Source organism: Spea bombifrons, chromosome 9 (assembly GCF_027358695.1).
Source record: "Spea bombifrons isolate aSpeBom1 chromosome 9, aSpeBom1.2.pri, whole genome shotgun sequence".
In the NCBI taxonomy this organism is placed as follows: Eukaryota; Metazoa; Chordata; class Amphibia; order Anura; family Pelobatidae; genus Spea; species Spea bombifrons.
In genome coordinates, this window is record NC_071095.1 from 11749403 (window position 1) to 11774846 (window position 25444).

At 45.9% G+C, this 25444-nt stretch overlaps 4 protein-coding genes across 4 annotated transcripts; all 4 read right to left on the bottom strand.

The window, feature by feature from the left end:
- Positions 1-2806: 2806 nt before the first annotated feature.
- LOC128505155 (acrosin-like) lies at positions 2807-5412 on the bottom strand. Its single transcript, XM_053475455.1, has 5 exons — positions 5334-5412; positions 4897-5095; positions 4290-4558; positions 3845-3990; positions 2807-3664 (listed from the first exon to the last, which is right to left on the bottom strand). Exons 1-5 carry the CDS (start codon positions 5410-5412, stop codon positions 2807-2809), a joined length of 1551 nt encoding a protein of 516 aa, XP_053331430.1.
- Positions 5413-9745: 4333 nt separating this feature from the next.
- Positions 9746-12240, bottom strand: LOC128505157 (acrosin-like). The gene is made up of 5 exons (XM_053475456.1): positions 12162-12240; positions 11725-11923; positions 11175-11443; positions 10730-10875; positions 9746-10549 (listed from the first exon to the last, which is right to left on the bottom strand). The coding sequence occupies exons 1-5, from the start codon at positions 12238-12240 to the stop codon at positions 9746-9748; spliced, it is 1497 nt and encodes a 498-aa protein (XP_053331431.1).
- A 4492-nt stretch (positions 12241-16732) lies between these two features.
- On the bottom strand, positions 16733-19689 carry LOC128505158 (acrosin-like). Its single transcript, XM_053475457.1, has 5 exons — positions 19611-19689; positions 19174-19372; positions 18595-18863; positions 18150-18295; positions 16733-17590 (listed from the first exon to the last, which is right to left on the bottom strand). Exons 1-5 carry the CDS (start codon positions 19687-19689, stop codon positions 16733-16735), a joined length of 1551 nt encoding a protein of 516 aa, XP_053331432.1.
- Positions 19690-22706: 3017 nt separating this feature from the next.
- LOC128505159 (acrosin-like) lies at positions 22707-25197 on the bottom strand. The gene is made up of 5 exons (XM_053475458.1): positions 25119-25197; positions 24682-24880; positions 24136-24404; positions 23691-23836; positions 22707-23510 (listed from the first exon to the last, which is right to left on the bottom strand). Exons 1-5 carry the CDS (start codon positions 25195-25197, stop codon positions 22707-22709), a joined length of 1497 nt encoding a protein of 498 aa, XP_053331433.1.
- Positions 25198-25444: the final 247 nt, after the last annotated feature.

The following is a 25444-nucleotide window of genomic DNA, read 5'->3' on the forward strand; positions in this document are numbered from 1 at the left end:
GCACGATCACTGCGATTGGCATGTGACTGTTTTGGAGGGGCATCGGCGGAGGAGAGAGGGGTATCATAATCCGCACTAAAGTCCCCGGCGAAGTCCTGCCTTAGGAAATGAAGCGGCAGTACTGAGTGTTCAGTTACTCCGCACGCTGAATGAAAAAAACTTCCCCAAGAAGAAAAGCCACTTTAAGTCTGACCTCCAAGGCGGCCATCAAAATATTCACCATTAGAAAGCACGATCACTGCGATTGGCATGTGACTGTTTTGGAACCTCAGGATCTGATGACCTCGGTGGCGTGGCCCTAGGGGACCCCAGCTCTGGGTAGTCCGATGCTCTATTGGATAATCTGACCGGCATAAAACCACCAACCGGACTGTAATAGCCAGCGCTGTGCAAGATACCGAAGCTGGAAGACGACTGCTTAGTGGGGTCACTTTACGTGGCCGCGCACGACTAGTGTGGCAGCTTCAACCACATGGAAGGAAGACACGAGGGACTTGCTTGAGCGGTAAGGAGATTTGTTTAGTATGTATGCATGTGGCTGATATCACCACTAGGAGGCGACCCTGGCTGCCCAGGGCCCCTATCATTGTAGGGCTGCTTATCACCCATCTGAATCCAGAACCCGGCTTTGGGGTTTGCAAGCTGTCCGGCCGCACAGGGCGCCATGGGATCTGGGGTGCCAGGAGGCCGTCCCATCACCAAGGCCAGGGCAGCGCCGAGGCGGGTGCAGGGGGTGTACAGTACCCAGGCAGCAGGGAGCGGAAGAGAGAAAGGGGCGCCAAGCGTTGCTCATGAAAACATTCCCTGCCAGCCCCGCCTTGCCGCTGCCCTGACTGCGGTGGTCTGTCTCGTTCACTGTGCTTCATGCTGAGTGGCGGAATATGACATCATATCCTGCGGCTCAGCAGTGAAGCCAGCAGAGCAACGAGACAGAGGCCTCACGCTCCCACAGATGGCACAAGCAGGGTGTTTGGGCTGTTTGGAGACAAAGATGGCACAAGCAGGGTGTGGGGGCTGTTTGGAGACACAGATGGCACAAGCAGGGTGTTTGGACTGTTTGGAGACAAACACGGCAAGTCTTATGTGTAATTACGATCTGGGTGCTGGTCAGGTTCTATGTGGGGGCGCCAGGGCTGACCTTTGAGGTGTGCGACCTGTGATCTGTGCCTGTAATTTAGGTTTATCTATACCTTTAATGCTGAGTTTATACGCGATTTCCAGTTAATCTGTACCTTTGTGTGTTATTCTGTTGATCCATACCTGCTATGCTATGTTTCCATTACATGTTACATTATTTATATACCTGCAAATACAGGGTTTGTATGTCTTATTCAGTTGATCAATACCTGCAGTGCTGTTTGCATGTGTTGTTTATTTGATCTATACCTTTGGTGCTGAGTTTACATGTGATTTCCAGTTGGTCTATACCTGCAAAGCTGGGTGTGTGTTATTCTGCTGATCTGTACCTGCAATGCTATGTTTCCATACATTATTATTGTATACCTGCATATACAGGATTTGTAGGTCTGTTTATTTGATCTATACCTTAAATGCCGAGTTCACGTGCAATTTTCAATCGATCTATGCATGCAAAGCTGTGTTTGTATGTCTTATTCTGTTGATCTATACCTGCAGCGCTGTTTTATGTGTTGTTTATTTGATCTATACCTGAACTACAGGGAGTAAGTAAAAGAGAAGTATGGTTTAGTGAATGGGGGGGGGGACAAAGGGACTCTGGGGATGATTATGGGGGGAGAGGACCTCCTAATGTCACAATAGGTTCAGAAGAAGGGAAGACTGCACCGACTCTCACAGCCCCTAATCTGCAGAGTTAGTGTGGCAAGTATTTTTTTGGAGTTGGGGGGGGTGATTGCATGCTAGGGCCCGGATAGGGGGCCTAAGGAAATGCTTTTTCAATATTTAAAAAATGTTTCTTTTACAAAGTTAGCTGAAGGTGTTTGTGTAATTAGAGGGATTTAAATGTCTTGTTGCTCCTTTAATTGATGACTTCATTATGTTCTTCCAACGTCACACGGATTCATAGAAGCCACCGGCAGATTCAGCTCATCTAAAGACTCCGACCTTAATCAGTCCTCGGTCTCGTCTTAATTCTTCTTGGCTTCTCTTTGTAAGCAAAGTGCGGGACGGGCTGTTGTGCTCTCAGGAAATCGTAGAACGCTATGAATTGCAGCGTCTGGAGTATTGACAGTGTTTTGTGATAATGCGCCGTTTGATGCATTTTGATGCATTCTCGTATGTTAATCCGACTTTGCTGGAAATGCAGTAAACATAGACCCCAAATACGTCGCTTCTGACGGCCGCATATTAACACGGCGCATGTTCAGCTTCTTCACTTTAACTAAAAATCTGTTTTTAAGCCGCGCGTTTTCAGACACATTTATACCGCAAGTGACCCGCGAACGCCCGTGGAACCTGCTTCCCTGTGACAGTAACCGATTCCCTTTACGCTCTGAGCGTTTATCGATATGTTAATTGTCCGCTCCCTGGACAACCAAGCAACCAACCAACCCGCAAACGATCTCAGAAGTTGAATTTTCCACCCCATGTATTTTTCCCAGTTCTGAATGACCACACTGAACACAAAATTATGGGGGGGGAAGGGGAAGTGGAATTTTCTTAACGCCTAACTTAACAACTAACTTAACAGCTGTTATAACAACTTTTTTAACAACTAACTTAACAACTAACTTAACAACTAACTTAACATCTATCTTAATAGCTATTCCAATAGCTTTCTTAAGTTTCTAAGAACAGTCTCTGTCTGTAACAGTCTGATTGCAGTCTCTTATCGAGCTGATTGTTCTGTAGCAGCCATGAGAATCTCCTGCAAAGCTTTTTTGGTCCGCCGCCCGTTAGATGTCATGGTTATGTACATCTGTTTCAGTTTTTCAATGGTGTTTGTTGGCGTGGCCGTCTTTGCAGGACGTGCGGGCTCTGTCTCAGGCGCACGGTTCTCACGCTGCATTGGAATCGCACGCTGCGCCGGCCGCGTCCGCGGTTTCCGTTGCGCATTCTGCGTGCCAGGTGTTCTCTGCGCAGGCATTGTCCATGTCGCCCGTTGCGCAGGCCGCGTCCGCGGCTTACGCTTCCCGGGCATTGCCCATGTCGCCCGTTGCGCAGGCCGCGTCCGCGGCTTACGCTTCCCGGGCATTGTCCATGCCGCCTGTTGCGCAGGCTGTGTCTGCCGTGCGGGTCGCACAGTTGGTCTCCGGCGTGTGGGTCGCACAGTTGGTCTCCAGCGTGTGGGTCGCACAGTTGGTCTCCAGCGTGTGGGTCGCACGGTTGCTGTCCGGCGTGTGGGTCGCACGGTTGCTGTCCGGCGTGTGGGTCGCACGGTTGCTGTCCGGCGTGTGGGTCGCACGGTTGGTATCTGAGGTGCAGGTCGCGTGGTTCTTGCTGGCCGTGTTGGTTTTGGCCGCAGTGGAGCTTTGCTTCCACTCAAGCTTGGGGTCCCAGTGGCTTCCTTCAGCGCAGGAGATGGGGTTCCCATTGTTTTGAGGATCCACTCGCGGTAGTATTGAGTGTTGGAATACACTCCTGGCTTTTTGGATTTTCCGCAGCCCTCACCCCAGCTTGTCACTCCGATGACGTTATACGTGGAGCTGTCCGGGTCCATGCACATAAATGGCCCTCCGCTGTCTCCCTACAGGAGTAAAGTATAGAGGAAGGTTAATGACACTTTTCCTTGGTTTGTAACAAACTGCAGCCTCAGCTGCGCATCCCCAGTAAAAGCTCTGCGGAGAAGTTTTGGCACAAAATACCATCTCCAACAGACAGATTTGGTTTTATAAACCCCCTCAGAAATAGAGATTTGGTTTCTTACCTGGCAGCTATCGATACCACCCTCCTCGTAGCCGGCACAGAGATTGTAGTCGTGGACTTCTCCGTTATACCACGCGGAGCCGTTGCACCTCTCCAGAGGAATCTGGTTGACTTTGGCCTCTTGGAGGATATCTGCCGTTTGGATGGCTGTTGAGACATCAAAGATTAAACTCATGAATATCACCGGCTGCCGGACGCACAGACGCCAGCAATGGATAGGAGAAGAGTGACTTAAATAAACTATTCATGGAGTCCGTGTAAGAGTGGTGTGTGTGCGGCTGAGTGTGGCGTGCGTGACTGGGAGCAGTTAGCGGGGTGAGTTTTGGTGAGTTCAGTGTCTTTGGGTTTACATCTGTTTGGCTAGACGCGCAACGACCCCCTTCCGGAAAAACTATTCCCCGTTTATAACCCCAAGAGGAGAAATCTCCCCTGTAATGGACACTCACTTTTATCTTTGGTGACGCCCCAGCCGCTGATGTAGCAATGATCCATGGCGTGAATGTCCTTGGTGGCGCTCGGCAGGCAGGCCGGCTGCACGAAGTCGGTGAATCTCACGACCTGGTTCAGCTTGATCAGCGCCACGTCGTTCCGCTCAGTCCGAGGATTGTAATGCTCGTGCTGAACGTACGAGTCAATAGATCTGATCTGGACGTCACTTCGCGATGGATCCGACAGTTGGAATCCTCCAAGTATGATTTGCCATTTGGAAACGAGTCTGGATGATGACAGACAGACAGACAGACGTTAGATAAATACAGACAGACAGACAGACGTTAGATAATGACAGACAGACAGACAGACGTTAGCGGGAATCCATACATTATCATTCTTATCAGAAACACATTGAGCTCTATTAATCAAGAGGAATTCCGGGGCAAAGATGTGAAATCGATACAAACAGGAGATGTAACGTTAACCAGGCAGAGGATTACAATGTAACGCGTGATGGCTTTGTCAGGTTATAATAGTGAGGGTAAAGCGAATGGTAACATTTCTACCCCTCGCAATCCCATTATGCACAGCCACCATTCTTACCCCCTCCCCCATCCTTACCTCTTCATGGTCTTGAAGCAGTGAGCCGCTGTTAGGACCCACTGCTCATCGATTAAAGTGCCTCCGCAGGAGTGGCGATGTCCGCCTCCGGAAGGCACTTGGATGCTGACCAGCCATGGCCAAGCACCAGGCTGCGCATCAACTCCTCCAACAATCCGCGAGCTGCCATATTCTGACATGAGCGGGCGTCTGCCGCAGCCTGAAAGAGAGTGACAAAAAGGGGCAAAAATCAACCAACCGCGTCGGACGAGATACTGTTATGTAAGGCAACGACAATGTGTTTAATATATATATAAAGACAGGAGAAAAAAGGTTAAAACCGGTATGGGGCTCGGGGGAGTTACAGGGCACCTGTCTGCACTACACACAATAAAAGGATGGTTTAGTGGCAGCGATGTTGCAGGGCGGTGATGGATGGGAGTGATGGGTGTACTTACTGTTTGAGTCAGATGGATGCAGGGCGGTGAGGATCAGAATCATTAGAAGTTGGATGCGATTTATCTGCTTTGAAGCCATCGTTGCTCCTTCACTTCTACACTGAACTACTGCTGGAATGTCAGGGCCCTTTACAGCCTCCGTGACATCATCACCTATTATGATGTTATCTGTGTATTGTGACATCACAAAGGCAGCAGGTGCAAGGAGCAGGAGGCCGTATACTACTGGAATACTTATAATAATAATATATATATATATATATATATATAATAATTTATATAATAGGTATTCACTGTTATATTAAAGAATATACAGCCTGTGCGGGCCTATATCTACTGAATTAACCCTTGAAGGGTGAAGGCTGTATTATTCTTTTTTTTTACCCTTTAGGGTTGAAGGATTTTAAGATGCTTACAATGGATTTTTCAGCCGGATCTTCCCCGTCTCCCATTTATTTTACCCACAAATTATATATTAGGTTTTTTAGGACATGCAGGGCTTCTGAAAGCGTCCTTATAACGATCATTTAGTAACAACCAATAAAATGAGAATCCTAAAATAAACACTCTTACATCATACATGGGGGGATTAGTGAGGTCATCCAGTGACTCGGATGTTAATGATAATGTTATCTATTTGGGTGAAATAAACGCAGATTCCCAATTAAATTCAAGACAGGATGCTGTCATTCAAATTAAAAAAGGGTTAAAACCAGTATGGGGCTCGGCGGGGGGGGGGGGACGGTGGTTTACAGGGCGATACTCCCGTCAGGCGCCTGTCTGCACTACACACAGTAAAAGGATGGTTTAGTAGCAGGGCGGTGATGGATGTGAGTGATGGGTGTACTTACTGTTTGAGTCAGATGGATGCAGGGCGGTGAGGATCAGAATCATTAGAAGTTGGATGCGATTTATCTGCTTTGAAGCCATCGTTTGTCCTTCACTTCTACACTGAACTACTGCTGGAATGTCAGGGCCCTTTACAGCCTCCGTGACATCATCACCTATTGTGATGTCATCTGTGTATTGTGACATCACAAAGACAGCAGGAGCAAGGAGCAGGAGGCTGTATACTACTGTATACTACTATAATAATAAAAGTAATAATAATAATATTAATAGTAATAATATATATAATAGGTTTTCGTTGTTATATTAGAGAATACACAGCGGGTCTATATCTGCATTGTTAACCCTTTAAGGGTGAAAGCTATTTTATCCTTTAGGGTTTTGAGCCGTTTGCGATGTATCGATCAGCTGGATGTTCCTCGTCTCCCATTTACTTTACCCAGAAATTATATATTGCTTTTTCAGGACATGCGGGGCTTCTGAACCCACCCATGTAAAAGGTCATTTAGTAAAGAAATCCCCCCCCCAAAAAAGCCCAATAAAAACATTTTATTTTTAATAACGATTTATAACGATTGAAAATGGTAAAACCCCGACACATATTTCAGGATTTACTCCAGTTTCCGAAACTCCTCCAAATACCGAGGATTCTGAATTTTTTTAGTATTAAAAGTTTTTAGAGATTTTTAAAATGTGATCATCTGGAGTTCTGGTCCTGGTGGAGGTTTTATTAACCTCTTCCGTGCCGTTCCCTCCTCTCTGAGTTTTACGCGCTCGCGGTCGACCAATCCTGTCATTATTTCTGTCGGACGATATCGCGGCACAAATATCTGGATTTGACGCAAATCGATCCTTGTCTGGAGCTGTCTTTCTTTTTTTTAATATTCCTGGCTTAATTCAAATATCAGGCTGGCCTCATTACCTCATTAAGTAGAATCTTAAATGATAGAAAGTAGAAATTGATTAAGAAGCATCCAGGCGCCTGACATTAGCCGACAGCATGTGCGACGGGTTTAAAATCATCCATATTTATCATAAAGCTGCTGATTCGCTGGTTTATTTGTAGATGAAAGCGCCTCATTGTATCCCCTGCGTGTTTATAAAACCATCATTAAATACCCCGCGCTGATCGGTGATGGTCCGACGGGTGGTGGGATCGAGTGGCGTCAGCAGTGTTGTAGTTATTTGCCCCCGACGCTGCGCGGCCGCTGATAATCCCAGCGCTTTAGGATTCAGGGGGCCGCGGATCCCCTTTTTAAGTAACTAATTACCTTTGGCCAGCGAGATCTCCTGATCTCTGCGGCGCCCGGGATAGCGACAGCCATCACTGATCTCTATTCACCAAACACTTTCCTTATGAAATGAAGGATAATTACCGTCTCCCAGCGCGACTCTGCGGTTATGACTGTCTTTACGTCAAAGCCGGCCACTTAATCAACGAGCCAGCGGGCCTTCTCCTCCAGCGACGTGCCACGGAAACGCAGCGCAAGGAAGTGCTAAATACTGAAAGAGCCTTCTGTATACTGTAAGAGCATCCGCAAAGCCCATCGCATGGCAGGGAGACCATTAACTTCCACTAAACCCAGCATCGGAAGCACTGTTTATTATTATTATCATTATTATTATTATTATTATCATTATTATTATCATTATTATTATTATTATTACCCCAACCAGAAACCAAGCTGCTCCAGTTTCCCAGCCACTGGGGATTTATTATGATTTATTATTATTATTATTATTATTAATCTGTCCCTAGCTAGAGACCAAGTTGCTCAGCCACTAGAGACTATTATTATTATTATTATTATTATTATTATTATTATTAATCCCCCACAGCTAAAAAACAAGTTGCTCAGCCACTGAGGATTTATATTATTATTATTAATCTCCCCCAGCTAGAGACCAAGTTGCTCAACTGGGGACTTATATTATTATTATTATTATTATTATTATTATTATTATTATTATTATTATTATTTATGCCCCCCATCTAGAAACAAAGTTGCTCAGCCACTGGGGATTTATATTATTATTGTTATTATTAATTTTATTAATTAAGCTAGGGACAAAGTTGCTCAGCCACTAGAGACTATTATTATTATTATTATTATTATTAATCCCCCACAGCTAAAAAAACAAGTTGCTCAGCCACTGGGGATTTATATTATTATTATTAATCTCCCCCAGCTAGAGACCAAGTTGCTCAACTGGGGACTTATATTATTATTACTATTATTATTATTATTATTATTAATTATCCTCCTTAGCTAGAGATCAAGTTGCTCAGCCACTAGAGACTATTATTATTATTATTATTATTATTATTATTATTATTATTTATGCCCCCCATCTAGAAACAAAGTTGCTCAGCCACTGGGGATTTATATTATTATTGTTATTATTAATTTTATTAATTAAGCTAGGGACAAAGTTGCTCAGCCACTAGAGACTATTATTATTATTATTATTATTATTATTAATAAACTCCCCCAAGCTAGGGACGGAGGCAGAATGGGGCTGAGGACCTCCTAATGTCACGATGGGGTCAGAAGAAGGGAAGACTGCACCGACTCTCACAGCCCCTAATCTGCAGAGTTAGTGTGGCAAGTATTTTTTGGAGTGTGTGTGGGGGGGTGATTGCATGCTAGGGCCCGTATAGGGGGCCTAAGGAAATGCTTTTTCAATATTTAAATAAGTTAGTTAGCTGAAGGGGTTTGTGTAATTAGAGGTATTTAAATGTCTTGTTGCTCCTTTAATTGATGACTTCATTATGTTCTTCCAACGTCACACGGATTCATAGAAGCCACCGGCAGATTCAGCTCATCTAAAGACTCCGACCTTAATCAGTCCTCGGTCTCGTCTTAATTCTTCTTGGCTTCTGTTTGTAAGCAAAGTGCGGGACGGGCTGTTGTGCTCTCAGGAAATCGTAGAACGCTATGAATTGCAGCGTCTGGAGTATTGACAGTGTTTTGTGATAATGCGCCGTTTGATGCATTTTGATGCATTCTCGTATGTTAATGCGACTTTGCTGGAAATGCAGTAAACATAGACCCCAAATACGTCGCCTCTGACGGCCGAATATTAACACGGCGCATGTTCAGCTTCTTCACTTTAACTAAAAATCTGTTTTTAAGCCGTACGTTTTCGAACACATTTATACCGTAAGTGACCCGCGAACGCCCGTGGAACCTGCTTCCCTGTGACAGTAACCGATTCCCTTTACGCTCTGAGCGTTTATCGATATGTTAATTGTCCGCTTCCTGGACAACCAACCAACCAACCCGCAAACGATCTCAGAAGCTGAATTTTCCACCCCATGTATTTTTCCCATTTCTGAATGACCACACTGAACACAAAATTATGGGGGGGGGAAAGGGGAAGTGGAATTTTCTTAACGCCTAACTTAACAACTAACTTAACAGCTGTTATAACAGCTTTTTTAACAACTAACTTAACAACTAACTTAACAACTAACTTAACATCTATCTTAATAGCTATTCCAATAGCTTTCTTAAGTTTCTAAGAACAGTCTCTGTCTGTAACAGTCTGATTGCAGTCTCTTATCGAGCTGATTGTTCTGTAGCAGCCATGAGAATCTTCTGCAAAGCTTTTTTGGTCCGCCGCCCGTTAGATGTCATGGTTATGAACATCTGTTTCAGTTTTTCAATGGTGTTTGGTGGCGCGGCCGTCTTTGCAGGACGTGCGGGCTCTGTCTCAGGCGCACGGTTCTCACGGTGCATTGGAATCGCACGCTGCGCCGGCCGCGTCCGCGGTTTCCGTTGCGCATTCTGCGTGCCAGGTGTTCTCTGCGCAGGCATTGTCCATGTCGCCCGTTGCGCAGGCCGCGTCCGCGGCTTACGCTTCCCGGGCATTGCCCATGTCGCCCGTTGCGCAGGCCGCGTCCGCGGCTTACGCTTCCCGGGCATTGTCCATGCCGCCTGTTGCGCAGGCTGTGTCTGCTGTGCGGGTCGCACAGTTGGTCTCCGGCGTGTGGGTCGCACAGTTGGTCTCCGGCGTGTGGGTCGCACAGTTGGTCTCCAGCGTGTGGGTCGCACAGTTGGTCTCCAGCGTGTGGGTCCCACGGTTGGTATCTGAGGTGCAGGTCGCGTGGTTCTTGCTGGCCGTGTTGGTTTTGGCCGCAGTGGAGCTTTGCTTCCACTCAAGCTTGGGGTCCCAGTGGCTTCGTTCAGCGCAGGAGATGGGGTTCCCATTGTCTTCAGGATCCACTCGCGGTAGTATTGAGTGTTGGAATACACTCCTGGCTTTTTGGATTTCCCGCATCCCTCACCCCAGCTTGTCACTCCGATGACGTTATACGTGGAGCTGTCCGGGTCCATGCACATAAATGGTCCTCCGCTGTCTCCCTACAGGAGTAAAGTATAGAGGAAGGTTAATGACGCTTTTCCTTGGTTTGTAACAAACTGCAGCCTCAGCTGCGCTTCCCCAGTAAAAGCTCTGCGGAGAAGTTTTGGCACAAAATACCATCTCCAGCAGACAGATTTGGTTTTATAAACCCCCTCAGAAATAGAGATTTGTTTTCTTACCTGGCAGCTATCGATACCACCCTCCTCGTAGCCGGCACAGAGATTGTAGTCGTGGACTTCTCCGTTATACCACGCGGAGCCGTTGCACCTCTCCAGAGGAATCTGGTTGACTTTGGCCTCTTGGAGGATATCTGCCGTTTGGATGGCTGTTGAGACATCAAAGATTAAACTCATGAATATCACTGGCTGCCGGACGCACAGACGCCAGCGATGGATAGGAGAAGAGTGACTTAAATAAACTATTCATGGAGTCCGTGTAAGAGTGGTGTGTGTGCGGCTGAGTGTGGCGGGCGTGACTGGGAGCAGTTAGTGGGGTGAGTTTTGGTGAGTTCAGTGTCTTTGGGTTTACATCTGTTTGGCTAGACGGGCGACGACCCCCTTCCGGAAAAACTATTCCCCGTTTATAACCCCAAGAGGAGAAATCTCCCCTGTAATGGACACTCACTTTTATCTTTGGTGACGCCCCAGCCGCTGATGTAGCAATGATCCATGGCGTGAATGTCCTTGGTGGCGCTCGGCAGGCAGGCCGGCTGCACGAAGTCGGTGAATCTCACGGTCTGGTTCAGCTTGATCAGCGCCACGTCGTTCCGCTCAGTCCGAGGATTGTAATGCTCGTGCTGAACGTACGAGTCGATGGATCTGATCTGGACGTCACTTCGCGATGGATCCGACAGTTGGAATCCTCCAAGTATGATTTGCCATTTGGAAACGAGCCTGGATGATGACAGACAGACAGACAGACGTTAGCGGGAATCCATACATTATCATTCTTATCATAAACACATTGAGCTCTATTAATCAAGAGGAATTCCGGGGCAAAGATGTGAAATCGATACAAACAGGAGATGTAACGTTAACCAGGCAGAGGATTACAATGTAACGCGTGATGGCTTTGTCAGGTTATAATAGTGAGGGTAAAGCGAATGGTAACATTTCTACCCCTCGCAATCCCATTATGCACAGCCACCATTCTTACCCCCCTCCCCCATCCTTACCTCTTCATGGTCTTGAAGCAGTGAGCCGCTGTTAGGACCCACTGCTCATCGATTAAAGTGCCTCCGCAGGAGTGGCGATGTCCGCCTCCGGAAGGCACTTGGATGCTGACCAGCCATGGCCAAGCACCAGGCTGCGCATCTACTCCTCCTACAATCCGCGAGCTGCCATATTCTGACATTAGCGGGCGTCTGCCGCAGCCTGAAAGAGAGTGACAAAAAGGGGCAAAAATCAACAAACCGCGTCGGACGAGATACTGTTATGTAAGACAACGACAATGTGTTTAATATATATATAAAGACAGAAGAAAAAGGGTTAAAACCGTTATAGGGCGCGGGGGAGTTACAGGGCACCTGTCTGCACTACACACAGTAAAAGGATGGTTTAGTGGCAGCGATGTAGCAGGGCGGTGATGGATGGGAGTGATGGGTGTACTTACTGTTTGAGTCAGATGGATGCAGGGCGGTGAGGATCAGAATCATTAGAAGTTGGATGCGATTTATCTGCTTTGAAGCCATCGTTGCTCCTTCACTTCTACACTGAACTACTGCCGGAATGTCAGGGCCCTTTACAGCCTCCGTGACATCATCACCTATTGTGATGTCACCTGTGTATTGTGACATCACAAAGACAGCAGGTGCAAGGAGCAGGAGGCTGTATACTACTGGAATACTAATACTAATAATAGTAATAATAATATATATATAATAATATTAATAATAATTTATATAATAGGTATTCACTGTTATATTAAAGAATATACAGCCTGTGTGGGCCTATATCTGCTGTATTAACCCTTGAAGGGTGAAGGCTGTATTATTATTCTTTTTTTTACCCTTTAGGGTTGAAGGGTTTTGAGCCGTTTGCGATGTATTTTTCAGCCGGATCTTCCCCGTCTCCCATTTATTTTACCCACAAATTATATATTAGGTTTTTTAGGACATGCAGGGCTTCTGAAACCGTCCTTATAACGATCATTTAGTAACAACCAATAAAATGAGAATCCTAAAATAAACACTCTTACATCATACATGGGGGGATTAGTGAGGTCATCCAGTGACTCGGATGTTAATGATAATGTTATCTATTTGGGTGAAATAAACGCAGATTCCCAATTAAATTCAAGACAGGATGCTGTTATTCAAATTAAAAAAGGGTTAAAACCAGTATGGGGCTCGGCGGGGGGGGGGGCGGTGGTTTACAGGGCGATACTCCCATCAGGCCCCTGTCTGCACTACACACAGTAAAAGGATGGTTTAGTAGCAGGGCGGTGATGGATGGGAGTGATGGGTGTACTTACTGTTTGAGTCAGATGGATGCAGGGCGGTGAGGATCAGAATCATTAGAAGTTGGATGCGATTTATCTGCTTTGAAGCCATCGTTGCTCCTTCACTTCTACACTGAACTACTGCCGGAATGTCAGGGCCCTTTACAGCCTCCGTGACATCATCACCTATTGTGATGTCATCTGTGTATTGTGACATCACAAAGACAGCAGGAGCAAGGAGCAGGAGGCTGTATACTACTGGAATACTAATACTAATAATAGTAATAATAATAATATTAATAGTAATAATATATATAATAGGTTTTCGTTGTTATATTAGAGAATACACAGCGGGTCTATATCTGCATTGTTAACCCTTTAAGGGTGAAAGCTATTTTATCCTTTAGGGTTTTGAGCCGTTTGCGATGTATCGATCAGCTGGATGTTCCTCGTCTCCCATTTATTTTACCCAGAAATTATATATTACTTTTTCAGGACATGCGGGGCTTCTGAACCCACCCATGTAAAAAGTCATTTAGTAAAGAAATCCCCCCCCAAAAAAAGCCCAATAAAAACATTTTATTTTTAATAACGATTTATAACGATAGAAAATGGTAAAACCCCGACACATATTTCAGGATTTACTCCAGTTTCCGAAACTCCTCCAAATACCGAGGATTCTGACTTTTTTTAAGGCAAAGTATTAAAAGTTTTTAGAGATTTTTAAAATGTGATCATCTGGCGTTCTGGTCCTGGTGGAGGTTTTATTAACCTCTTCCGTGCCGTTCCTTCCTCTCTGAGTTTTACGCGCTCGCGGTCGACCAATCCTGTCATTATTTCTGTCGGGCGATATCGCGGCACAAATATCTGGATTTGACGCAAATCGATCCTTGTCTGGAGCTGTCTTTCTTGTTTTTTTATATTCCTGGCTTAATTCAAATATCAGGCTGGCCTCATTACCTCATTAAGTAGAATCTTAAATGATAGAAAGTAGAAATTGATTAAGAAGCATCCAGGCGCCTGACATTAGCCGACAGCATGTGCGACGGGTTTAAAATCATCCATATTTATCATAAAGCTGCTGATTCGCTGGTTTATTTGTAGATGAAAGCGCCTCATTGTATCCCCTGCGTGTTTATAAAACTATCATTAAATACCCCGCGCTGATCGGTGATGGTCCGACGGGTGGTGGGATCGAGTGGCGTCAGCAGTGTTGTAGTTATTTGCCCCCGACCCGGCGCGGCCGCTGATAATCCCAGCGCTTTAGGATTCAGGGGGCCGCGGATCCCCCTTTTAAGTAACTAATTACCTTTGGCCAGCGAGATCTCCTGATCTCTGCGGCGCCCGGGATAGCGACAGCCATCACTGATCTCTATTCACCAAACACTTTCCTTATGAAATGAAGGATAATTACCGTCTCCCAGCACGACTCTGCGGTTATGACTGTCTTTACGTCAAAGCTGGCCACTTAATCAACAAGCCAGCAGGCCTTCTCCTCCAGCGACGTGCCACGGAAACGCAGCGCAAGGGAGTGCTAAATACTGAAAGAGCCTTCTGTATACAGTAAGAGCATCCGCAAAGCCCATCGCATGGCAGGGAGACCATTAACTTCCACTAAACCCAGCATCGGAAGCACTGTTTATTATTATTATCATTATTATTATTATTATTATTATTATTATTATTACCCCAACCAGAAACCAAGCTGCTCCAGTTTCCCAGCCACTGGGGATTTATTATGATTATTATTATTATTATTATTATTAATCCGTCCCTAGCTAGAGACCAAGTTGCTCAGCCACTAGAGACTATTATTATTATTATTATTATTATTATTATTAATCCCCCACAGCTAAAAAACAAGTTGCTCAGCCACTGAGGATTTATATTATTATTATTAATCTCCCCCAGCTAGAGACCAAGTTGCTCAACTGGGGACTTATATTATTATTATTATTATTATTATTTATGCCCCCCATCTAGAAACAAAGTTGCTCAGCCACTGGGGATTTATATTATTATTGTTATTATTAATTTTATTAATTAAGCTAGGGACAAAGTTGCTCAGCCACTAGAGACTATTATTATTATTATTATTATTATTAATCCCCCACAGCTAAATAAACAAGTTGCTCAGCCACTGGGGATTTATATTATTATTATTAATCTCCCCCAGCTAGAGACCAAGTTGCTCAACTGGGGACTTATATTATTATTACTATTATTATTATTATTATTATTATTAATTATCCTCCTTAGCTAGAGATCAAGTTGCTCAGCCACTAGAGACTATTATTATTATTATTATTATTATTAATCCCCCACAGCTAAAAAAACAAGTTGCTCAGCCACTGGGGATTTATATTATTATTATTAATCTCCCCCAGCTAGAGACCAAGTTGCTCAACTGGGGACTTATATTATTATTACTATTATTATTATTATTATTATTAATTATCCTCCTTAGCTAGAGATCAAGTTGCTCAGCCACTAGAGACTATTATTATTATTATTATTATTATTTATGCCCCCCATCTAGAAACAAAGTTGTTCAGCCGCTGGGGATTTATATTATTATTGTTATTATTAATTTTATTAATTAAGCTAGGGACAAAGTTGCTCAGCCACTAGAGACTATTATTATTATTATTATTATTATTATTAATAAACTCCCCCAAGCTAGGGACGGAGGCAGAATGGGGCTGAGGACCTCCTAATGTCACGATGGGGTCAGAAGAAGGGAAGACTGCACCGACTCTCACAGCCCCTAATCTGCAGAGGTAGTGTGGCAAGTATTTTTTTGGAGTTGGGGGGGGGGTGATTGCATGCAAGGGCCCGGATAGGGGGCCTAAGGAAATGCTTTTTCAATATTTAAATAAGTTAGTTAGCTGAAGGGGTTTGTGTAATTAGAGGTATTTAAATGTCTTGTTGCTCCTTTAATTGATGACTTCATTATGTTCTTCCAACGTCACACGGATTCATAGAAGCCACCGGCAGATTCAGCTCATCTAAAGACTCCGACCTTAATCAGTCCTCGGTCTCGTCTTAATTCTTCTTGGCTTCTGTTTGTAAGCAAAGTGCGGGACGGGCTGTTGTGCTCTCAGGAAATCGTAGAACGCTATGAATTGCAGCGTCTGGAGTATTGACAGTGTTTTGTGATAATGCGCCGTTTGATGCATTTTGATGCATTCTCGTATGTTAATCCGACTTTGCTGGAAATGCAGTAAACATAGACCCCAAATACGTCGCCTCTGACGGCCGAATATTAACACGGCGCATGTTCAGCTTCTTCACTTTAACTAAAAATCTGTTTTTAAGCCGCGCGTTTTCAGACACATTTATACCGCAAGTGACCCGCGAACGCCCGTGGAACCTGCTTCCCTGTGACAGTAACCGATTCCCTTTACGCTCTGAGCGTTTATCGATATGTTAATTGTCCGCTCCCTGGACAACCAAGCAACCAACCCGCAAACGATCTCAGAAGCTGAATTTTCCACCCCATGTATTTTTCCCATTTCTGAATGACCACACTGAACACAAAATTATGGGGGGGGAAAGGGGAAGTGGAATTTTCTTAACGCCTAACTTAACAACTAACTTAACAGCTGTTATAACAGCTTTTTTAACAACTAACTTAACAACTAACTTAACAACTAACTTAACATCTAACTTAATAGCTATTCCAATAGCTTTCTTAAGTTTCTAAGAACAGTCTCTGTCTGTAACAGTCTGATTGCAGTCTCTTATCGAGCTGATTGTTCTGTAGCAGCCATGAGAATCTTCTGCAAAGCTTTTTTGGTCCGCCGCCCGTTAGATGTCATGGTTGTGTACATCTGTTTCAGTTTTTCAATGGTGTTTGGTGGCGCGGCCGTCTTTGCAGGACGTGCGGGCTCTGTCTCAGGCGCACGGTTCTCACGATGCATTGGAATCGCATGCTGCGCCGGCCGCGTCCGCGGTTTCCGTTGCGCATTCTGCGTGCCAGGTGTTCTCTGCGCAGGCATTGTCCATGTCGCCCGTTGCGCAGGCCGCGTCCGCGGCTTACGCTTCCCGGGCATTGCCCATGTCGCCCGTTGCGCAGGCCGCGTCCGCGGCTTACGCTTCCCGGGCATTGTCAATGCCGCCTGTTGCGCAGGCCGCGTCCGCGGCTTACGCTTTCCGGGCATTGTCCATGCCGCCTGTTGCGCAGGCTGTGTCTGCTGTGCGGGTCGCACAGTTGGTCTCCGGCGTGTGGGTCGCACAGTTGGTCTCCGGCGTGTGGGTCGCACAGTTGGTCTCCAGCGTGTGGGTCGCACAGTTGGTCTCCAGCGTGTGGGTCCCACGGTTGGTATCTGAGGTGCAGGTCGCATGGTTCTTGCTGGCCGTGTTGGTTTTGGCCGCAGTGGAGCTTTGCTTCCACTCAAGCTTGGGGTCCCAGTGGCTTCGTTCAGCGCAGGAGATGGGGTTCCCATTGTCTTCAGGATCCACTCGCGGTAGTATTGAGTGTTGGAATACACTCCTGGCTTTTTGGATTTTCCGCAGCCCTCACCCCAGCTTGTCACTCCGATGACGTTATACGTGGAGCTGTCCGGGTCCATGCACATAAATGGCCCTCCGCTGTCTCCCTACAGGAGTAAAGTATAGAGGAAGGTTAATGACGCTTTTCCTTGGTTTGTAACAAACTGCAGCCTCAGCTGCGCTTCCCCAGTAAAAGCTCTGCGGTTTATTCACTAAAGAGCGAGTTGGCCGGGAAGTTTCTAAAAGCGGAGCCACAGCCACCCGATGTCTGGATATAATGACCGTTCTGTGACACGGTGGCCTGAATCCCAGAATAATCCCCAGAACATGACATGATGGCCCAGATTGTCTCTTTTTATCAATTTTTGCTATTACGTCCTCTAGCCCAAAAAATCCACAAATATTTGTATCCAATCGGTGTAAGCGCGCTCCGATATCCCAGGGTATGGTCATAACCCCCCCCCCGGATCTCTTTGTCGGAGCCATGTGACTGGGTTAACCCATCTTCATTCAGAGACATATGGTCTTCCTCGTCTTGGTGGCACAGTTTTTACTATTGTCCTAGCGGCGCATGTTCCCGGGGAGAAGATTTGGAACAAAATACCATCTCCAACAGACAGATTTGGTTTTATAAACCCCCTCAGAAATAGAGATTTGGTTTCTTACCTGGCAGCTATCGATACCACCCTCCTCGTAGCCGGCACAGAGATTGTAGTCGTGGACTTCTCCGTTATACCACGCGGAGCCGTTGCACCTCTCCAGAGGAATCTGGTTGACTTTGGCCTCTTGGAGGATATCTGCCGTTTGGATGGCTGTTGAGACATCAAAGATTAAACTCATGAATATCACCGGCTGCCGGACGCACAGACGCCAGCGATGGATAGGAGAAGAGTGACTTAAATAAACTATTCATGGAGTCCATGTAAGAGTGGTGTGTGTGCGGCTGAGTGTGGCGTGCGTGACTGGGAGCAGTTAGTGGGGTGAGTTTTGGTGAGTTCAGTGTCTTTGGGTTTACATCTGTTTGGCTAGACGCGCAGCGACCCCCTTCCGGAAAAACTATTCCCCGTTTATATCCCCAAGAGGAGAAATCTCCCCTGTAATGGACACTCACTTTTATCTTTGGTGACGCCCCAGCCGCTGATGTAGCAATGATCCATGGCGTGAATGTCCTTGGTGGCGCTCGGCAGGCAGGCCGGCTGCACGAAGTCGGTGAATCTCACGGTCTGGTTCAGCTTGATCAGCGCCACGTCGTTCCGCTCAGTCCGAGGATTGTAATGCTCGTGCTGAACGTACGAGTCAATAGATCTGATCTGGACGTCACTTCGCGATGGATCCGACAGTTGGAATCCTCCAAGTATGATTTGCCATTTGGAAATGAGCCTGGATGATGACAGACAGACAGACAGACGTTAGATAATGACAGACAGACAGACAGACGTTAGCGGGAATCCATACATTATCATTCTTTTCATAAACACATTGAGCTCTATTAATCAAGAGGAATTCCGGGGCAAAGATGTGAAATCGATACAAACAGGAGATGTAACGTTAACCAGGCAGAAGTTTACAATGTAACGCGTGATGGCTTTGTCAGGTTATAATAGTGAGGGTAAAGCGAATGGTAACATTTCTACCCCTCACAATCCCACTATGCACAGCCACCATTCTTACCCCCCTCCCCCATCCTTACCTCTTCATGGTCTTGAAGCAGTGAGCCGCTGTTAGGACCCACTGCTCATCGATTAAAGTGCCTCCGCAGGAGTGGCGATGTCCGCCTCCGGAAGGCACTTGGATGCTGACCAGCCATGGCCAAGCACCAGGCTGCGCATCAACTCCTCCAACAATCCGCGAGCTGCCATATTCTGACATGAGCGGGCGTCTGCCGCAGGCTGAAAGAGAGTGACAAAAAGGGGCAAAAATCAACAAACCGCGTCGGACGAGATACTGTTATGTAAGACAACGACAATGTGTTTAATATATATATAAAGACAGAAGAAAAAGGGTTAAAACCGGTATGGGGCTCGGGGGAGTTACAGGGCACCTGTCTGCACTACACACAATAAAAGGATGGTTTAGTGGCAGCGATGTAGCAGGGCGGTGATGGATGGGAGTGATGGGTGTACTTACTGTTTGAGTCAGATGGATGCAGGGCGGTGAGGATCAGAATCATTAGAAGTTGGATGCGATTTATCTGCTTTGAAGCCATCGTTGCTCCTTCACTTCTACACTGAACTACTGCCGGAATGTCAGGGCCCTTTACAGCCTCCGTGACATCATCACCTATTGTGATGTCATCTGTGTATTGTGACATCACAAAGACAGCAGGAGCAAGGAGCAGGAGGCTGTATACTACTGGAATACTTATAATAATAATAGTAATAATAATAATATTAATAGTAATAATATATATATCAGGTTTTCGTTGTTATATTAGAGAATACACAGCGGGTCTATATCTGCATTGTTAACCCTTTAAGGGTGAAAGCTATTTTATCCTTTAAGGGTTTTGAGCCGTTTGCGATGTATCGATCAGCTGGATGTTCCTCGTCTCCCATTTATTTTACCCAGAAATTATATATTACTTTTTCAGGACATGCGGGGCTTCTGAACCCACCCATGTAAAAGGTCATTTAGTAAAGAAATCCCCCCCCCCAAAAAGCCCAATAAAAATGACTAGAAACACATTTTATTTTTAATAACGATTTATAACGATTGAAAATGGTAAAACCCCGACACATATTTCAGGATTTACTCCAGTTTCCGAAACTCCTCCAAATACCGAGGATTCTGACTTTTTTTAAGGCAAAGTATTAAAAGTTTTTAGAGATTTTTAAAATGTGATCATCTGGAGTTCTGGTCCTGGTGGAGGTTTTATTAACCTCTTCCGTGCCGTTCCTTCCTCTCTGAGTTTTACGCGCTCGCGGTCGACCAATCCTGTCATTGTTTCTGTCGGACGATATCGCGGCACAAATATCTGGATTTGACGCAAATCGATCCTTGTCTGGAGCTGTCTTTCTTGTTTTTTTTATATTCCTGGCTTAATTCAAATATCAGGCTGGCCTCATTACCTCATTAAGTAGAATCTTAAATGATAGAAAGTAGAAATGGATTAAGAAGCATCCAGGCGCCTGACATTAGCCGACAGCATGTACGACGGGTTTAAAATCATCCATATTTATCATAAAGCTGCTGATTCGCTGGTTTATTTGTAGATGAAAGCACCTCACTGTATCCCCTGCGTGTTTATAAAACTATCATTAAATACCCCGCGCTGATCGGTGATGGTCCGACGGGTGGTGGGATCGAGTGGCGTCAGCAGTGTTGTAGTTATTTGCCCCCGACCCGGCGCGGCCGCTGATAATCCCATCGCTTTAGGATTCAGGGGGCCGCGTATCCCCGTTTTAAGTAACTAATTACCTTTGGCCAGCGAGATCTCCTGATCTCTGCGGCGCCCGGGATAGCGACAGCCATCACTGATCTCTATTCACCAAACACTTTCCTTATGAAATGAAGGATAATTACCGTCTCCCAGCGCGACTCTGCGGTTATGACTGTCTTTACGTCAAAGCCGGCCACTTAATCAACAAGCCAGCGGGCCTTCTCCTCCAGCGACGTGCCACGGAAACGCAGCGCAAGGAAGTGCTAAATACTGAAAGAGCCTTCTGTATACAGTAAGAGCATCCGCAAAGCCCATCGCATGGCGGGGAGACCATTAACTTCCACTAAACCCAGCATCGGAAGCACTGTTTATTATTATCATTATTATTATTATTATTATCATTATTATTATTATCATTAGTATTATCATTATTATTATTATTATTACCCCAACCAGAAACCAAGCTGCTCCAGTTTCCCAGCCACTGGGGATTTATTATGATTTATTATTATGATTTATTATTATTATTATTATTAATTATCCTCCTTAGCTAGAGACCAAGTTGCTCAGCCACTAGAGACTATTATTATTATTATTATTATTATTATTATTATTATTATTTATGCCCCTCATCTAGAAACAAAGTTGCTCAGCCACTGGGGATTTATATTATTATTGTTATTATTAATTTTATTAATTAAGCTAGGGACAAAGTTGCTCAGCCACTAGAGACTATTATTATTATTATTATTAATAATAATAATCTCCCCCAAGCTAGGGACGGAGGCAGAATGGGGCTGAGGACCTCCTAATGTCACGATGGGGTCAGAAGAAGGGAAGACTGCACCGACTCTCACAGCCCCTAATCTGCAGAGTTAGTGTGGCAAGTATTTTTTTGGAGTGTGTGTGTGGGGGGTGATTGCATGCAAGGGCCCGGATAGGGGGCCTAAGGAAATGCTTTTTCAATATTTAAAAAATGTTTCTTTTACAAAGTTAGCTGAAGGTGTTTGTGTAATTAGAGGTATTTAAATGTCTTGTTGCTCCTTTAATTGATGACTTCATTATGTTCTTCCAACGTCACACGGATTCATAGAAGCCACCGGCAGATTCAGCTCCTCTAAAGACTCCGACCTTAATCAGTCCTCGGTCTCGTCTTAATTCTTCTTGGCTTCTGTTTGTAAGCAAAGTGCGGGACGGGCTGTTGTGCTCTCAGGAAATCGTAGAACGCTATGAATTGCAGCGTCTGGAGTATTGACAGTGTTTTGTGATAATGCGCCGTTTGATGCATTTTGATGCATTCTCGTATGTTAATCCGACTTTGCTGGAAATGCGGTAAACGTAGACCCCAAATACGTCGCCTCTGACGGCCGCATATTAACACGGCGCATGTTCAGCTTCTTCACTTTAACTAAAAATCTGTTTTTAAGCCGCGCGTTTTCAGACACATTTATACCGCAAGTGACCCGCGAACGCCCGTGGAACCTGCTTCCCTGTGACAGTAACCGATTCCCTTTACGCTCTGAGCGTTTATCGATATGTTAATTGTCCGCTCCCTGGACAACCAAGCAACCAACCAACCCGCAAACGATCTCAGAAGTTGAATTTTCCACCCCATGTATTTTTCCCATTTCTGAATGACCACACTGAACACAAAATTATGGGGGGGGAAAGGGGAAGTGGAATTTTCTTAACGCCTAACTTAACAACTAACTTAACAGCTGTTATAACAGCTTTTTTAACAACTAACTTAACAACTAACTTAACATCTATCTTAATAGCTATTCCAATAGCTTTCTTAAGTTTCTAAGAACAGTCTCTGTCTGTAACAGTCTGATTGCAGTCTCTTATCGAGCTGATTGTTCTGTAGCAGCCATGAGAATCTTCTGCAAAGCTTTTTTGGTCCGCCGCCCGTTAGATGTCATGGTTATGAACATCTGTTTCAGTTTTTCAATGGTGTTTGGTGGCGCGGCCGTCTTTGCAGGACGTGCGGGCTCTGTCTCAGGCGCACGGTTCTCACGATGCATTGGAATCGCACGCTGCGCCGGCCGCGTCCGCGGTTTCCGTTGCGCATTCTGCGTGCCAGGTGTTCTCTGCGCAGGCATTGTCCATGTCGCCCGTTGCGCAGGCCGCGTCCGCGGCTTACGCTTCCCGGGCATTGCCCATGTCGCCCGTTGCGCAGGCCGCGTCCGCGGCTTACGCTTCCCGGGCATTGTCCATGCCGCCTGTTGCGCAGGCTGTGTCTGCCGTGCGGGTCGCACAGTTGGTCTCCAGCGTGTGGGTCGCACAGTTGGTCTCCGGCGTGTGGGTCGCACAGTTGGTCTCCGGCGTGTGGGTCGCACAGTTGGTCTCCAGCGTGTGGGTCCCACGGTTGGTATCTGAGGTGCAGGTCGCATGGTTCTTGCTGGCCGTGTTGGTTTTGGCCGCAGTGGAGCTTTGCTTCCACTCAAGCTTGGGGTCCCAGTGGCTTCCTTCAGCGCAGGAGATGGGGTTCCCATTGTTTTCAGGATCCACTCGCGGTAGTACTGAGTGTTGGAATACACTCCTGGCTTTTTGGATTTTCCGCAGCCCTCACCCCAGCTTGTCACTCCGATGACGTTATACGTGGAGCTGTCCGGGTCCATGCACATAAATGGTCCTCCGCTGTCTCCCTACAGGAGTAAAGTATAGAGGAAGGTTAATGACGCTTTTCCTTGGTTTGTAACAAACTGCAGCCTCAGCTGCGCTTCCCCAGTAAAAGCTCTGCGGAGAAGTTTTGGCACAAAATACCATCTCCAGCAGACAGATTTGGTTTTATAAACCCCCTCAGAAATAGAGATTTGGTTTCTTACCTGGCAGCTATCGATACCACCCTCCTCGTAGCCGGCACAGAGATTGTAGTCGTGGACTTCTCCGTTATACCACGCGGAGCCGTTGCACCTCTCCAGAGGAATCTGGTTGACTTTGGCCTCTTGGAGGATATCTGCCGTTTGGATGGCTGTTGAGACATCAAAGATTAAACTCATGAATATCACCAGCTGCCGGACGCACAGACGCCAGCGATGGATAGGAGAAGAGTGACTTAAATAAACTATTCATGGAGTCCGTGTAAGAGTGGTGTGTGTGCAGCTGAGTGTGGTGAGTGTGACTGGGAGCAGTTAGTGGGGTGAGTTTTGGTGAGTTCAGTGTCTTTGGGTTTACATCTGTTTGGCTAGACGCGCAACGACCCCCTTCCGGAAAAACTATTCCCCGTTTATAACCCCAAGAGGAGAAATCTCCCCTGTAATGGACACTCACTTTTATCTTTGGTGACGCCCCAGCCGCTGATGTAGCAATGATCCATGGCGTGAATGTCCTTGGTGGCGCTCGGCAGGCAGGCCGGCTGCACGAAGTCGGTGAATCTCACGGTCTGGTTCAGCTTGATCAGCGCCACGTCGTTCCGCTCAGTCCGAGGATTGTAATGCTCGTGCTGAACGTACGAGTCAATAGATCTGATCTGGACGTCACTTCGCGATGGATCCGACAGTTGGAATCCTCCAAGTATGATTTCCCATTTGGAAACGAGCCTGGATGATGACAGACAGACAGACGTTAGCGGGAATCCATACATTATCATTCTTATCATAAACACATTGAGCTCTATTAATCAAGAGGAATTCCGAGGCAAAGATGTGAAATCGATACAAACAGGAGATGTAACGTTAACCAGGCAGAAGTTTACAATGTAACGCGTGATGGCTTTGTCAGGTTATAATAGTGAGGGTAAAGCGAATGGTAACATTTCTACCCCTCACAATCCCATTATGCACAGCCACCATTCTTACCCCCCTCCCCCATCCTTACCTCTTCATGGTCTTGAAGCAGTGAGCCGCTGTTAGGACCCACTGCTCATCGATTAAAGTCCCTCCGCAGGAGTGGCGATGTCCGCCTCCGGAAGGCACTTGGATGCTGACCAGCCATGGCCAAGCACCAGGCTGCGCATCAACTCCTCCAACAATCCGCGAGCTGCCATATTCTGACATTAGCGGGCGTCTGCCGCAGCCTGAAAGAGAGTGACAAAAAGGGGCAAAAATCAACCAACCGCGTCGGACGAGATACTGTTATGTAAGGCAACGACAATGTGTTTAATATATATATAAAGACAGAAGAAAAAGGGTTAAAACCGGTATGGGGCTCGGGGGAGTTACAGGGCACCTGTCTGCACTACACACAATAGAAGGATGGTTTAGTGGCAGCGATGTAGCAGGTCGGTGATGGATGGGAGTGATGGGTGTACTTACTGTTTGAGTCAGATGGATGCAGGGCGGTGAGGATCAGAATCATTAGAAGTTGGATGCGATTTATCTGCTTTGAAGCCATCGTTGCTCCTTCACTTCTACACTGAACTACTGCTGGAATGTCAGGGCCCTTTACAGCCTCCGTGACATCATCACCTATTGTGATGTCACCTGTGTATTGTGACATCACAAAGGCAGCAGGTGGAAGGAGCAGGAGGCTGTATACTACTGGAATACTTATACTAATAATAGTAATAATATATATATAATAATATTAATAATAATATATAATAGGTATTCGCTGTTATATTAAAGAATATACAGCCTGT